Here is a 14,142-nt window from a genome sequence, read left to right on the forward strand (position 1 = left end):
AAAATTCATAAATATATCGAGTGTCCCCAAAAATGTACACATTTTAATGTGGGCCAAAAAATGACAAAATCTGGTGAATAACAAATAATGAATGCATGTATTTAAAGACTAATGTAAAATTCCTTGATTATTTGACAAAAGATAACAATGACTGATTTCTCTTTATTCAATAGTCCACTTCATTCAAAGATATTTTGCAATAAAATATCTTGCTTACCATTAAAACTAATACAAAATATAGTATTTATCTCATTAATGTTACCTCCCTAATCCTTTTAGAAACAATGTTCAGCTGTTTAAGACCCCCCCACTAATTTCTAAACTCATGCCACTGCATTGTCCACCATAAAACTTCATGTTTCAAATTATCAATGAGAGTTTTTGTAAAGTGAAGAGCAGTCTGCCAAAGTAACTACTTCAATAAAATATTAGCAAGGAAACCACTAACCATAAATTATTACATCCATATGGTATATAAGAAACATAAAACTATGGTACAGCTGAATGTTTTAAAGAAAGTTTAGAAATTCCCAATTCATACTCTGTGGCAAATAAAATAATCCTTGCTTTCAGACCTTTTATAGCTGATGACTTTAGAATGTAATTAAAGAGGCAGCATGTCCTTGCCACGCAATCCCAACATGGTTAATTTTGACACCAGGAAAATCGTGAAAAACACAGAAAATTTGAAAATTGTCTATATCACTGCTTGGGATCTGCAAGAAGGTATCTGGGTACCAAATTCCATGGTTGACATACACATGAATAGTTCATGAAAACCCCAAATTGTGCTTTCCTCACTGAAAAATTTAGCAAAAGACAAAAATTCCAAAATTGTTTACATCTCTGTTTGGGACCTGTAAAAAAATATATTTTCACCAAATCCCATGTAAACTGGCTGAAATATGGCAGAGTAATTGTAAAAAACCATATAACTATGCTTTTACAGCACGGAAATGAAAATTGTGTTAGCTACAAAAAACAATGGAAGGAGTGTTTCAAATGTTTATTGGCATTTCATCTGCCTTTATCATATATTTATTAGCTGTGGTTAAATTGGTGAGTAAGAATGTACAAAATTGGTTAGTTTTGTGAAAAGATAAACTTAATTTTGAATAGCTAAATTAAAACAATAAAATACAGTAGTTTGACATTGTTTTTCAAATTCTGGTCACATTTTAATTAAGGATTTTTTTTTCCAGGTGAGCAAGGTAAAATTATAAAATTCAATATTTATTTCGTTATTATTCGTTCCATGGATTATGTTGTTTAACTGAAGTCTCAATAATTAGCATATGAACATTTGCTGATTGCTCTTTCCAGGCCCAAGATATAATTTAATAATAATATCTAACACAGTCAATAGTTTCAGTTTTGTTGTTGTAATGAGAGTAAAATTTTATATATCATTTTGTGAAAATCCCAAATTTTAATTGTACTTACAGTTCCTCTAAATCAATATTCAATGCTTTGTGGGGATCATTCGAGTTTCTTTCATCTTCATCGTCATCAGAACTTTTTGCTCCCTCAGGCATTTCTCCTTCAGTTATGGTCACAACATGGACTGACCGAATACTGTCTTCATCACTTTCCGACTCCACAGATTTGCCTTTTTTGCTCCTCTTTCGTGTTTTCTTTGTTTTTCGAGACTTTGATGTATTGCCTGTTACTTGGAGGTACTTGTCCGAAGATATGAGACCTGAAAAGAAATTTATTAAAAAAAGTATTTAACATTTCAGATAAGCTTCCAAGAAAAAATTACATAAAGAATGGAAATCAAAATCAACCAAATAAAAAAAAGCTCTAATATTCATTAAAAATATTAGTTCAATAATTTAACTCACAATAATATTAAATCAATCCAATAATTGTAAATTCAAATTATGCAACCTAAATAATCTCAGTTATTATATTTTTAAAATAATACAAAAAAAAAAGAAAAAACATATCAAGTTATAGTAACTAACTAACTAACTATATATATATATAAAAAAAAAACCTATAAACTTGTTTTTCAGATTTATGACAGAATAATCTAATACAAATAACTTAAAATACTAATGAAATACGACAAAAATTATAAGAGTATATTTTTTCATATTTTTATATATTAGTCGTAATTCCTTTACAAACTACTAAAAATTAAAACTGTGACAGTTCTTTGCATAAAAGCATTGCATAAAAGTATATAGAATATGTTCAGAGGGGAACGAGATGAAAAGAGATAGCTCTGATCATTCAGAGACCTCTGATGGTTATTCTAGGAAGCAAAAAGTAATGTGGTTTTCATATGTTTCAGCTTTTAAACACATGATTCACAGCTTCCATTTCAAATATAATGCAAAGAGTTAAATTTGTTATTGAAAATGTAAAACAAGTCCATCATAATACAATTATAATGTATATACTGAGCATTAAAAATGAAGTTTTGAAACATTTATCTTAACTATCATTGTTGGCAGCCTCATAACTAAAAGCCTTAAATGCCTGTATCTTTTGCAAATGGATTTTAAAAGCCAGTTTTGAAACAACAGCCATTACTCAAAAGTTATGGCAAACTCCAACTAAAATTAAGATAATTTTTGTTTACAGCTGTTCAATAGTGTATAAAATTAAATGTGCTGTAATTGTGCACATATCATATACAAGAAAGTGAAAAGTATTCAAGTCAAAAGGTGTTTTACCTTTCCTGAAGGAGTAGTGGCTTTCAGATAATGTGGATTATTAGCTTGTTCTTGTTTACGGGCTTTTCTCCTCTGAAAACGTTGAATATTAAAATACAAGATCAGCATCATTTGAATTTAATTATAAACAGTTATTACTTCACTATTATTTCTGACTCAGATCTTTTATGCATTTCATACTGATCATTAACCTGCACAAAATACAAAAATATCAAAACTCCAGTTATCATATATAAATGCAACAAAAGATCTGATGTGAATTCATAGTTTTACATCATTATTTTAATAACTAATAATTACTTATAAAATCACATATTTACTGGTGCGTGTGTCAAAATGTTATAAAATAACCTCTGATATAAAGGTAAACTAGGCAGGATCATATACAAGTACCAATTTTTAATATGAAAAGCAAATTTTGAAGGTCAAGTTCTTAAAACAGCTAAAAACAGAGCCCATATTAAATTTACACTCTTAAAGAGACCAAGTTAACTTATAAGAAGTGCTATGTCCTTTTAACTACAAATTTAAAAGTTATGGTTTAAACACTGAAAGCCAGCATTTGAAAAATTGTTAAAAAATTCAAGTTTTCTGCACTTTTTTTTTTTATATTTCTTATAATTTATTCATTGCGGCTCAAAAGCAGAGGAGTGTAAAAATAGTTCCAGAACTATCTTTTGTCTCTCACAAGTCAGTGCCCAGGAAGCTTTTCACTGGAAACAAGAACTCATCAGTTGGGCTGGACAATGACACAAAAGGCTCTATGAAATGCTATTTATATATGCAATATAATACTTTAAAAGTTACCATTTAAATGTTGAAAGCTGGTGAATTATTGGAAACCAATAGGCTGGCTAAGCCATGGTATTGAATGAAAAGCTTCTTCATGTGTTATGATAAGGTTAAAGATCTTTAACTATATAATATTTCTCACCATGAAATATAGTCAATTGTTTTAAAAGTAATAAGAATTAATGTGTGTATTTTACAATGATTATTAAATACTTCAAATATACAAAAATTATTCAAAATACCTTTTCTAGTTCTTCCTCTGTCAGTTCAGGCATTTTATGTACATCATTCTGCTGAATCATCCTAGACATGAAATAAAAAACATCATGAAATGCCCTATTGTTTACTCTAATAATACTAATAGTTTCCAATTCTATTGCATATATAATAAAATAATGGAAGTGGGTAAAATTCCCAATACTCCTAAATTCACAGAAGAAAGCTAAAATAAGAAATAAAATATTTTAAAATTTAACTCTCTTGCTACAAGGTCAGTCAATTCAACCAACCTCATAACTATTTTGTATTTGTTACAGTTTCCATACTGTTAATTTTAATACACTAGGTGTAACTTCACAAAATGTTTGTATAAAGTCTTTTGTACACATACACACACACAATTTTTTTTTAATGAAGTATTTTTGCTAAAGATTTGTCCGAGAATATGTACAGTTTTGTTTTTTATTATTCCAAGTGAAAAGTGATTTCCATGTTAAAATTAAAAATACTTTTTTTCATCTCAAAAATCTCAAATTTTATTTGCATAATCTCTAAAAACCTCCTAAATAAATTTCATTTGTTTTTTTTCAGTGAAATGTTATATTTTATCTGTTATTTTCTCTACCACAACTCTATACAAAGTTGGTCAATTTGACCAGCTTTATAATCACCAAAAAAAAAAAAAAAATTAAATAAATCCAAATTACCCTTTTTACTTTCTAGAATGACTTCAAATAGTGACATGAAACTACATTTGTTTATCCTAAATAGTATTAAACTTGTAAAAGTATACATCTATTTATATTTAAATTTTATTGTTTTATTGTCCTTTGAACCATGTAACTACTATTCACACCATTATAAGTTGCAAATCACTTGGTGGACATGCAGCTGATATTACACTATCAAATTGCATTATGCAGGAGCTGCTCGCGAGTGTACCTCATGAAAGTTTTTATTATATTATTATCAATTTTACCTAAACTGATCTTACTTAACCTAAAAAGTTATCTATTTTTACATGTTACTTTTATAATAATAAAGATTATGCAAGAAAAACAAGAATTAAAGTACTTAACAGTGGTATTTTTGTTTTTGCTGTCAATGACACTGAACTCTAATTTTTTATATTAATGGTAAAACTCCAATAAACAGTTAATAATTAATTAAATAATGCACCAAAGAATACAGAATAATGACAAGCAAAAAGCAGACAATTTCCCATAACTATCACAATTTTTCTGGCTTTCTAATTATGTGAAAAGAGCCATTAAATATTCATCTAAGCTAGTCGATGTGTTTCCCCATGAGAATAAAGCTTGAACTGAAAGCAAAACTGACAATTTGCTGTACAGAAAACAATTTAATATAATAAGTCATTTGATAAGAGTAAAACCTTGGCTTTCTGTTGGTTATAAATAATATAGTATTGAACATCAGAGAGAAATATTGACAATTTCTGAAAGATGATATTGGAGGTGGGTGTTGCAAAAGGGGTCTGATTTTCTATTTGATAGCTCTGTAACCAAATAAGATTGAAGACTATAAACATTATGCTCTGTCTGAATGATGACAACATTATAATGAGGAATTTACGTTAAATTTCGTACTTCTTAGAGATGATAGATAAATCAGAAAATGTCACAATTCTCATACTGAGGGAAATTCATGATTTTTTATAATATTGCCATATAAAACTAAGAACTTAAAACTTACTAACTATTAGCTATGTTTTTATGCTATATTTATTGGTATATCATGAAAAAAAAGTAGTTTAATTGAATATTGAATGTAACTCACTAAAAACCTCATGACATGCAGAAAAAAGATGCAAGTGGAGAGAGGGATAAGTCCAAGTACTCTTTTTATACTATTATATATATGGCTATATCAGAACATAACAAATGTTTGCTTTTACCTGTGATCACTTTTCACAAAGATGTCTCCCCTTACTTCTTCTTCTGAGGATGATTCTGAGGGAGGTTCATTGATCCATTGGTCTAAATCAAGGCTAAAAAGAAATATGTTTTGTGAAACTTACATCTAGGACCAAATAATACAATATGTAGTAAAAAAATAATAGGATAAGTCAGTACTGAAAGTATTTTGAATATTTGGTCATATATATGGCTGGTAGGTAACTATATTTTCAGCTGCTTTTTAATTTCGTACGCAGAACTAAAAATAATACAATAAATCTGAGAAAATAGAGAATCCACAAAAAATTCCAATATTTCACTATTACATACACTGGAGAAGTATATAAAGATCAAATAAAAAGGTTAATTTTAAACAGAGGATAAACCTCCTACATATGCATCCAATTAATACCACATAATTAGTAAAAACACTAACCCTTCAGGAACAGGCACTTTCTTTTGGGCTTTAGGAGCTACAGGATTTAATTCTCCTGAAAAAAGGGCTTGCAACTCCTCTCCTATCACTTCTCCTTTACTTTGAAGCTTAATAAGTTGCTTGATAAGTTGAAGAGCACCACAAGCCTAAATATGTTAATAATAATATAATCAAAGTATGCATTAAGAGAATGGTACAAAAACTAGAAGAGAAACAATGCAAATGTATCCAGAAGCTGAATTGTATTAAATACCTATAACTAACTTGACCAAAGGCTAGCATTTAATTAATATATACAAAAAAAAAAAGATATTTTAATTTCATTATTTGTCACATTTCTTAACTACATACACACATAAGCTATTGTAAAAACAAAGCATTCAGGCAACCGTACTGAAAATTAGCAGAAAAACAATAAAAGATAATCAAGCTTAGCGGTAAAAGATATAGTGTGAGAATTGATTTCTTCTTTTGCACCTAAAGTATTAATAGTTGCATTTTAGATTTATATAATACTGTACAGTAAAATATTAACCCGTGATAAAATTTGACCAACTGTGAGATTTTGCTATCTTATGCTGTCAAGGCCAGCATTAGGTGTGTGAAAAGGATGCAATTGCTCCTATATTCTTGTTTTGTAATGCATTTAACAATAACTGAGCTATTAAAAGTTCCAAAATGGTCATTTTCTTTTTTTCTCAAATCTTTAATAACTCTTTTAGGACCAAACTTTAAGAAAACAGAAGTTAATCTAATTTATTTCAGTATTATCTGGTAATACATTAATATTAAGATAAAAATTGCATTGAAAAATATATTAAATGTTGGGTGAATAAAAACAGAACAGGAATTTAAGACCATGTCCTAAGGCTAACATTTAATTAATACTGGCTAATCTATTGGAGAACTGAAAAAAAAAAGTGAAATTTCATATTGTCTTAAAAAAATTGTTCAAAGGAACTCAGGGTTAAACCAAAATTAATAATTATAAACATATCTTTAGTTATAAATTGTAATTGATAAGACAAAAAATTATCATTATTAACAAAGACTAGATGGACTTCTACAATAAGGAACAAATTAAGAAAATGAAGTTTTTCACAGGAGGATATAAAAAGTATGAAAGTACTAAACAGTAGATTAGGAGCTGTTATCTTAAAAAAGAATATCGACAATAATACTCTACTCCTACAGCTTTGTTAAAATCATGTTACCCGATCCTGCACTTCCAAGTTGGCATTCTGCACAAACATTGGCAGCTTTTCTACCAGAAGTTCACCCAGGGCTTCAGCTTCTTCCTTATTATCCTCAGCTTCAAGCTGTGCAACAACCCTAGAGTACAATTTTACTATGTTTTGTACATAGACACCTTGGATATGTGGAGGTAAAACTGTCACCTTTGGCTTCAGCATAGCTTCAAGAGTCCCTCTTGGATCACTAAGCATCCTGAAACACGTATATATAGTTTGAACACACTGAGGTAACACACATATTAGAAGAATCAGATAGCATTAAAAGTATTATATATACCTACAAATGGAGATAATATAAACAAGATAAAGTAATCATCTTTAATTTATACCAAATTTTATACTAAAACTTCACATCTAAAATACAAAACCTTAAAACATCTATAAACTAGGTACAAACTATATGAATTACAAGTATATTATAAGACCCTGAATAAATGAGGATCTAGTCATGTACTAAAAACATTACACAAATTCAGCCCTTCATAAAATAGTTACCTGTGGTCTGACTGTTAAATATTTGCTTTAAAGATAAAAACCAATGTTATAATATTATTTTATATTATATGCACTTGTAAGCAAGTGCATCAAAATGAAGTCCATTGGAGATTTGAAGTTTACATTTTACATTCACATAAAAAAAACACACACAAAACAAACAAACAACTGATGTCTACTTAGCAGTTAACCTTTCTGTCAAATTTTATAGAAATCCATCAAATAACTAGTGTAAAGAATGCTAATTACAGTAATGAGCATAATATCTGTTACTTAATCCATCTTGTATCCACAGTTTTTTTTTTTATTAACATAGGTACATTTTGGTTCAGTGCTTCATAATAATTAATTAACAATTAACTCTTAGATTGGTTTTTGCCATACATCGTGGATACATTAGCTAAACCAATCAAGTGAAGTATATATATAAATCATATTGGACAAATATATACGCGAGTTAATGAAACACAACCGAGAATACAATGATAAACCAGTGTATACACCACAGTTAAAAACACACTCACTCTGCAAACTCTCCACAAATCCAAGCCGCTGCATAAAGAACTTCGTAGATACTATTTCTCTGCGTGTTCCCCACTAGCATATGTGCATTATCCAACAGGACTGCCTGTGGTTAACAAAGAAAATCTTTAGTAGTCGCTATTAAAATGATGATTAAATATTACAATAGTTTATGGCATCTCCATCATCAATGAATGACTTTTCAAGTAAACTTAATGAAATATATAATTCCACTTCCTGTCTTTAGAGAATGTGCAAGAATACATTACACAGAGGGTTACAAGAAAACACTCAAAATGAAGAAAGAATTAGAATATTCTTTTAACAATTATTATTTGCCAATAATAAACCATATATCCATAGATAAAACATTATATTTCTTACTGTCTTAAGAATGAAAAAAATTATACCATTTGAGAGACTGCAAAGGATCGGATAGCTGGGACTCTGATAGCCACGTCTAGCATCTGTGAGGCAATTAGAGCTCCATGTTTTGTTCCTTCTATCCTTGTAATTTCCACCAAAATGCTTACATACCTTGAGGATTAAAGAATATTCAAAATAATTATAATTTACATTTTAATTTACCATAAACTTAATACAGTAGTACAAATTCATGGTACACTGCAATGCCAAGGAATAAGGTTTAAAAATGAAAAAATAAAATAACCAACAGGGTAGGAAGAACCTTAAGATGGAATTTTTTTCATTAATTAGAACTGTTTACACTTTAAAAATAAGTTGATTAATCTTCTTTAGATAAACCCAACAGTAGAAATATAAGAAAATAAGCAACACAATATTCCATTCACTACAAACTTTGAAGACTTTGTTTACATAATTTCATCAACAGCCACAAAATGTTTGTCAAAGAATACACTATCTGTCTTATAATTTCAAAACTCCTGAACAGCTCATTTACATTTGTTGATTAACTCTGATTATAAATTTATGATAAAAGCTCTGAAATCATTGAAGAGACACCATCTCAGGTGCAAAACAACAAGTTTTATTAAAATACTTCCATAAAATATATATTTTCTTAAACAAGGTAAGATAAACATGACCAATTTATTTTGCACAGACCTTACCATCACTAGCTTACTAATTTAGGGTTATTTTAACAATATATATATATATTATTTTTTAAATTATTTAACATTCATTATTCCCATTTCTTGCTTATCAAAATGTAAGGTACAAGCAGATGATAACTTTGATTCTGTAGAATCTGTTCCTGAATATTGCAATACAAAATTAAAGGGTAGAGGCAGTAAATTCTAATTTCAATGTCTGTTGATAAACCCTACCACTCAAAGTTGGTGATGTACTGATAATTGTTCTGAGAGCAAATATCAATGATCTTTGAGAGAAGTTCATCACGATAATTTGTGCCTTCAGCTTTATCCATGTGCAACATCAGTTTCTTTACAATTTCCATTAGATTTTTTTTAGACACCTGCAAAAGAATAAATAAATAAATAAAAGCAACACATCATTAGCCAAAAATAACCACTCTCAAGGAAAGAAATTTCAAATATAAAGTATCTGATATAGCATAAAAAAAAACTTTCAAATATTCACTCTGGAGATAAACCTTTAAAACCAAAACAATGTATACACACACACACATATATATATATAAACTAATAAAAAGGTTTGTAACAAAGTAATTTATGTATGTTTTAAATGCTCAACTATGTACTAAAGATTCTCTCTAGTAGCATTCTAGTATTATTATTGCTATTTACATAATGTAAATATTCCAACAATGTAACCTGTTGTAATTCAATAGCATAAAATGTGGTACTGTATTACTCACCTTTCTTGTTATGACAGACAGTTGCATTCTCTCCTTACTAATATACTATTCTTATGTAAGTAATGTAAACATTACATCAAAGTAACCTGCTGTAACTTAACAGCACAAAATATGGTAACATATTACCTATAATCTCTATTTTTCAAAGATATTATCTGAAAATATAAAAATATTAAAAAGAAGATGAACTGAAATTAATATGCTTCAGTTTAGAATAAGCTGATCAAGCTCAATTAACAGTGTTAGATTATTAGATATTAGTCTTTGAAACTCACCATTCCATAAAGCAAGTCTAAAGCACGAAGTCTGATTGACTCGTCTTTATCATCCAAACACTGTAGAACTAGATCTTTGTGGGCTTGGACACTTTTAGGGTGAGTCTTCAATATCTTAGACATAGCCAAGAGACCTAAATACTTTACTATAAAGATACAATAGAAAGATTTATTACATATACACGCTCTGAATGTTGATAGAGAGAAAAACAACAACCTTGGATAAACCAAGCTAGAGAAGATAATACCGCTTTCACTGACTATATAATTAAACATGTTTGCTACACGACAGTTCCCCTATAAATATAAAACTGGCTGAATTTTAAGAACAGCATCAATTCAAATTCATTTTATTGATAAATATAATATGAAGCTGTTAAGCTAATTTTATGCTTTCCTGAAATAATCAATTAACAAACAATATTCACATGTAGGAATATATATATAATTTTATATTATTAGCCACAAAAATGTAAGAGTTCCTGAACAGAGCCACTAAAGCAATGCAGGAATTATCCCTCTAGTCTCTGCATGCCCCAGGCCCACTCACATGGCCACTACTAAAACTAATGTCACTGATACAAGTACACAAAAGTTGGTCATGCTGAATTTTAAGGTTCACTAGCAATATGCAAGTTATGTAGGTTTGAATTTTAGTACTAACAAACTTTATAATACAGTTTAATTTGTTCCAAATAGTATGCAGTCAATCAATTTATTTTGTCACTGCTTGATATGTTATAGAATTCATGCTGCTTCTAATGATATTGTGACTGATTCCATTAAAGAAAATTTTGGTACTTCATTAGTTGTCAAACTTTCACTGTATATATAATGAACCACAAGTTGAATGTTAAGCCATTAGACCAAATATTAACACATTCTAATTGTGACTGATGATGATTCCAGCACTGGAGTTGAACACTTGTACCAAATAAACCCTCAAACACCATGTGGTTTGATTTGTTTTGAATTTCACACAAAGCTGCACAAGGGCTATCAGCTCAAGCCATCCTTAATTTAGCAGTGAAAGACTAGAGCGAAGGTAGCTAGGCATCACAATCCAACACCAAGTCTTGGACTACTCTTTAACCAACAAAAATGCCTGCCCAGATGCAAGGGTGAGCATGTTTGGTTGAACGTGGATTCGAACCCGCGACCCTCAGATTGCGAGTCAAACGCCCTAACCACCTGGCCATGCCGGGCCTCAAACAAAATGTGAAAAAACATTTGTGTATTTTACTTAAGATAACATGCAATAATTCAACAGTTAATAAAGTTACATTTCATTTTTACTTTTTGTATTATTATTATTGAAATATAACTAGCACTATTATGATAAAAAATTTGTTTAGTATCTGAATTTAAAATCAACAAACTTTTGGAAAATAAACAACTATCTGAACTACGCAGAGAACTGATGTCAAAATATTAATCTTATTAAGTTTTCTAACAAACTGTACAATTTATTTAGAAGTAAAACATCAAGCATCATTATTAAACATCTAAATCATATTTTCTGCAAGTTTCTTTAAGATTTAAAGTAAATAATAAATTAGTTCTTTGTATTTTTCTTTCACTAAAATCTCACGATAAAAAAAAAAGATAAGTAATTACTGCTACTTTTAACTTTTGTTAAACTTCGAAGCATGTTCTTCTAACAGTCTACATTGGCACTTACCTAGGAGATTAAAACTTTGAAGCATTTTGTGAAAAATTTTCCCAAAATTTTTGAGGCTTTGTTTATAAATAAGCAGTTTGTAACTAACTTCAAATCAACAAGCCATAAGTAAACACACAATAATTTTCTTCTAAATTGTATTACTATTTATAAACCATAAAAAACTGGACATGAGTCGAGATATTTAATTTTGGATTACTTTGAAAGTTTTTTGTATTAAAGTATCATTTAAGAATATGCAAAAAAAAAAATGAATACAAAGTATACAGTACAAACAATTTTACGAAAGACAGCCCACAAGAAGATATTTATGTTCTTTTGTACTTGCGCACATTGGGAAAACAATGTAATTTAGTACCTCACACACAACTTAATATAAATTTAGAATAAAGGAAGACTTTTACTCACAATTTTGATCTGAGTCTTCAATAAGTATCCTAAGTTTCTGGACACACAGCTGTAAAACAAAACTTAAATGTATTAGTGAATAATATTGAAATTACAACAAAAGTCCACGAACTCCATAAAGTATATCTTTACTGACAGAACAATGGAAACAATTCAATTATATTACATAAAATAATATCATATAAAATGAGAAAAATTCAAAACTCAATTATGTAATTAGTGTTGTTAATCTTTGGGAGGGGTCTACTGTATTTGTATACATTTAAATAGATTTTGTTACATTCCTCTTTAACATTTCTATGATATACAACAAAAAACACTTAATTAAGCAATACCACAAGCAGGAGTTGAGGAACATTCCCAAATAACCAGAACAAAGCAGTGGTGTCATGTTGATCTGATATAATTTCACAATTTTTTTAAGAAACCTTTTATTATACTTTTTTTTTTGGATAAACTATAAATACAGCCAAAACTTCATAAGCTTCCTGAGGTATCCCAATATGAAAAGAATTGATATGGATTTTTTTATATAAAATGTTGAGTTGGTTGGTTGGCGTTTTATGGAGCAAAACAACTAGGCTATTTGTGCCAAACAACTGGTAAAAACAGTGAAAGTAAAATTATTGTAAAATGTAAAACTAAACATGAGTTAAAACTAAAATATGTCCAAAATTCAGGTAAAAGATTTAAGTAGAATTAAAAAGGCCAATTGTTCTTAAAAAATTTAAAATACAATCAAGTTGGACAGTTTCACCATTGCCAATAACACCGTCCAATATCAGGGGTAAACTCATTGAATAGAGATGTCTAAAATGGTGCCGCCAAGAGGGCAGGCCAGTAAAATGTGTGCTATTGTGACTTAAGTGTCACAAAGGCTACACATTGGTGGGTCAATACCAGATAAAAGAAAATGACGAGTTAAAAAACTGTGACCAATGCGTAGCTTTGCCAGGACAAGTTCCTCCTTCCGATCCTTATAGAAACAAGACGGCCACAGAGCAACAGAAGGTTTGATCTGGAAAAGCTTGTTATAACGTTGTTCACTCCAAGTCAACTGCCAGCTGGCGAGAAGCCGTGCCTTGAATACAGGACCCTGGTCCATATATGGGACAGAAACGGCCGTGACGGCACCAGAGCAGACGGACTTAGCTACGGTGTCAGTGAGCTTGTTCCTATGAATACCAATGTGGCAAAGTATCCTGAAAAACTGGATGGAAACAGAAGATAGAGAAAAATGAGTCAGTCATTATTGAATATCGACAAGAAAAGGGTAAGAACTAACATTAAGTGATTCAAGGGCCAGTAGAGAGCTAAGAGAATCAGTGGAAATAGTACAATCACTGTACTCCATACCTTCTACATGATCCAGGGCAAGAGAAATAGCATAAAACTCGGCAGTAAACACAGAAACTGTAGAGTAGATCCTGCAAGCAACTACTGAGCCACAGCAAACCATGGCAGAGTCACCTGATTTCGAACCATTCCTGTAAATGGGAAGAGAAGAACGGATCAAAAGATGTTCAGCAAAGAGAAGATGGTACTTTCAATTGGGAGTAGCCACCTTCCTCAGATGACTCAAGGAAAGGTAACAGTTGGAGATGGTAATAAGCCATGGTGGAATGGGCTGATCATT

The 14,142-nt window shown here is 29.9% G+C and overlaps 1 protein-coding gene across 1 annotated transcript in view; it reads right to left on the reverse strand.

Moving 5' to 3' along the window:
- The window catches only part of LOC106461571 (AP-3 complex subunit delta-1-like), a 98,576-nt gene that overhangs the window by 25,742 nt on the left and 58,692 nt on the right, over positions 1-14,142 (reverse strand). The window contains exons 10-20 of the mRNA XM_022388573.1: positions 12,507-12,555; positions 10,418-10,563; positions 9,631-9,779; positions 8,731-8,857; positions 8,323-8,426; positions 7,265-7,496; positions 6,051-6,196; positions 5,614-5,706; positions 3,719-3,779; positions 2,685-2,756; positions 1,444-1,703 (exon numbers count right to left, since the gene is read on the reverse strand). Coding sequence (XP_022244281.1) covers positions 1,444-1,703; positions 2,685-2,756; positions 3,719-3,779; positions 5,614-5,706; positions 6,051-6,196; positions 7,265-7,496; positions 8,323-8,426; positions 8,731-8,857; positions 9,631-9,779; positions 10,418-10,563; positions 12,507-12,555 — 1,439 coding nt within the window. The remainder of the gene's footprint in view (positions 1-1,443; positions 1,704-2,684; positions 2,757-3,718; positions 3,780-5,613; positions 5,707-6,050; positions 6,197-7,264; positions 7,497-8,322; positions 8,427-8,730; positions 8,858-9,630; positions 9,780-10,417; positions 10,564-12,506; positions 12,556-14,142) is intronic.

Source organism: Limulus polyphemus, unplaced genomic scaffold (assembly GCF_000517525.1).
Source record: "Limulus polyphemus unplaced genomic scaffold, Limulus_polyphemus-2.1.2 Scaffold989, whole genome shotgun sequence".
Classification (NCBI taxonomy): Eukaryota; Metazoa; Arthropoda; class Merostomata; order Xiphosura; family Limulidae; genus Limulus; species Limulus polyphemus.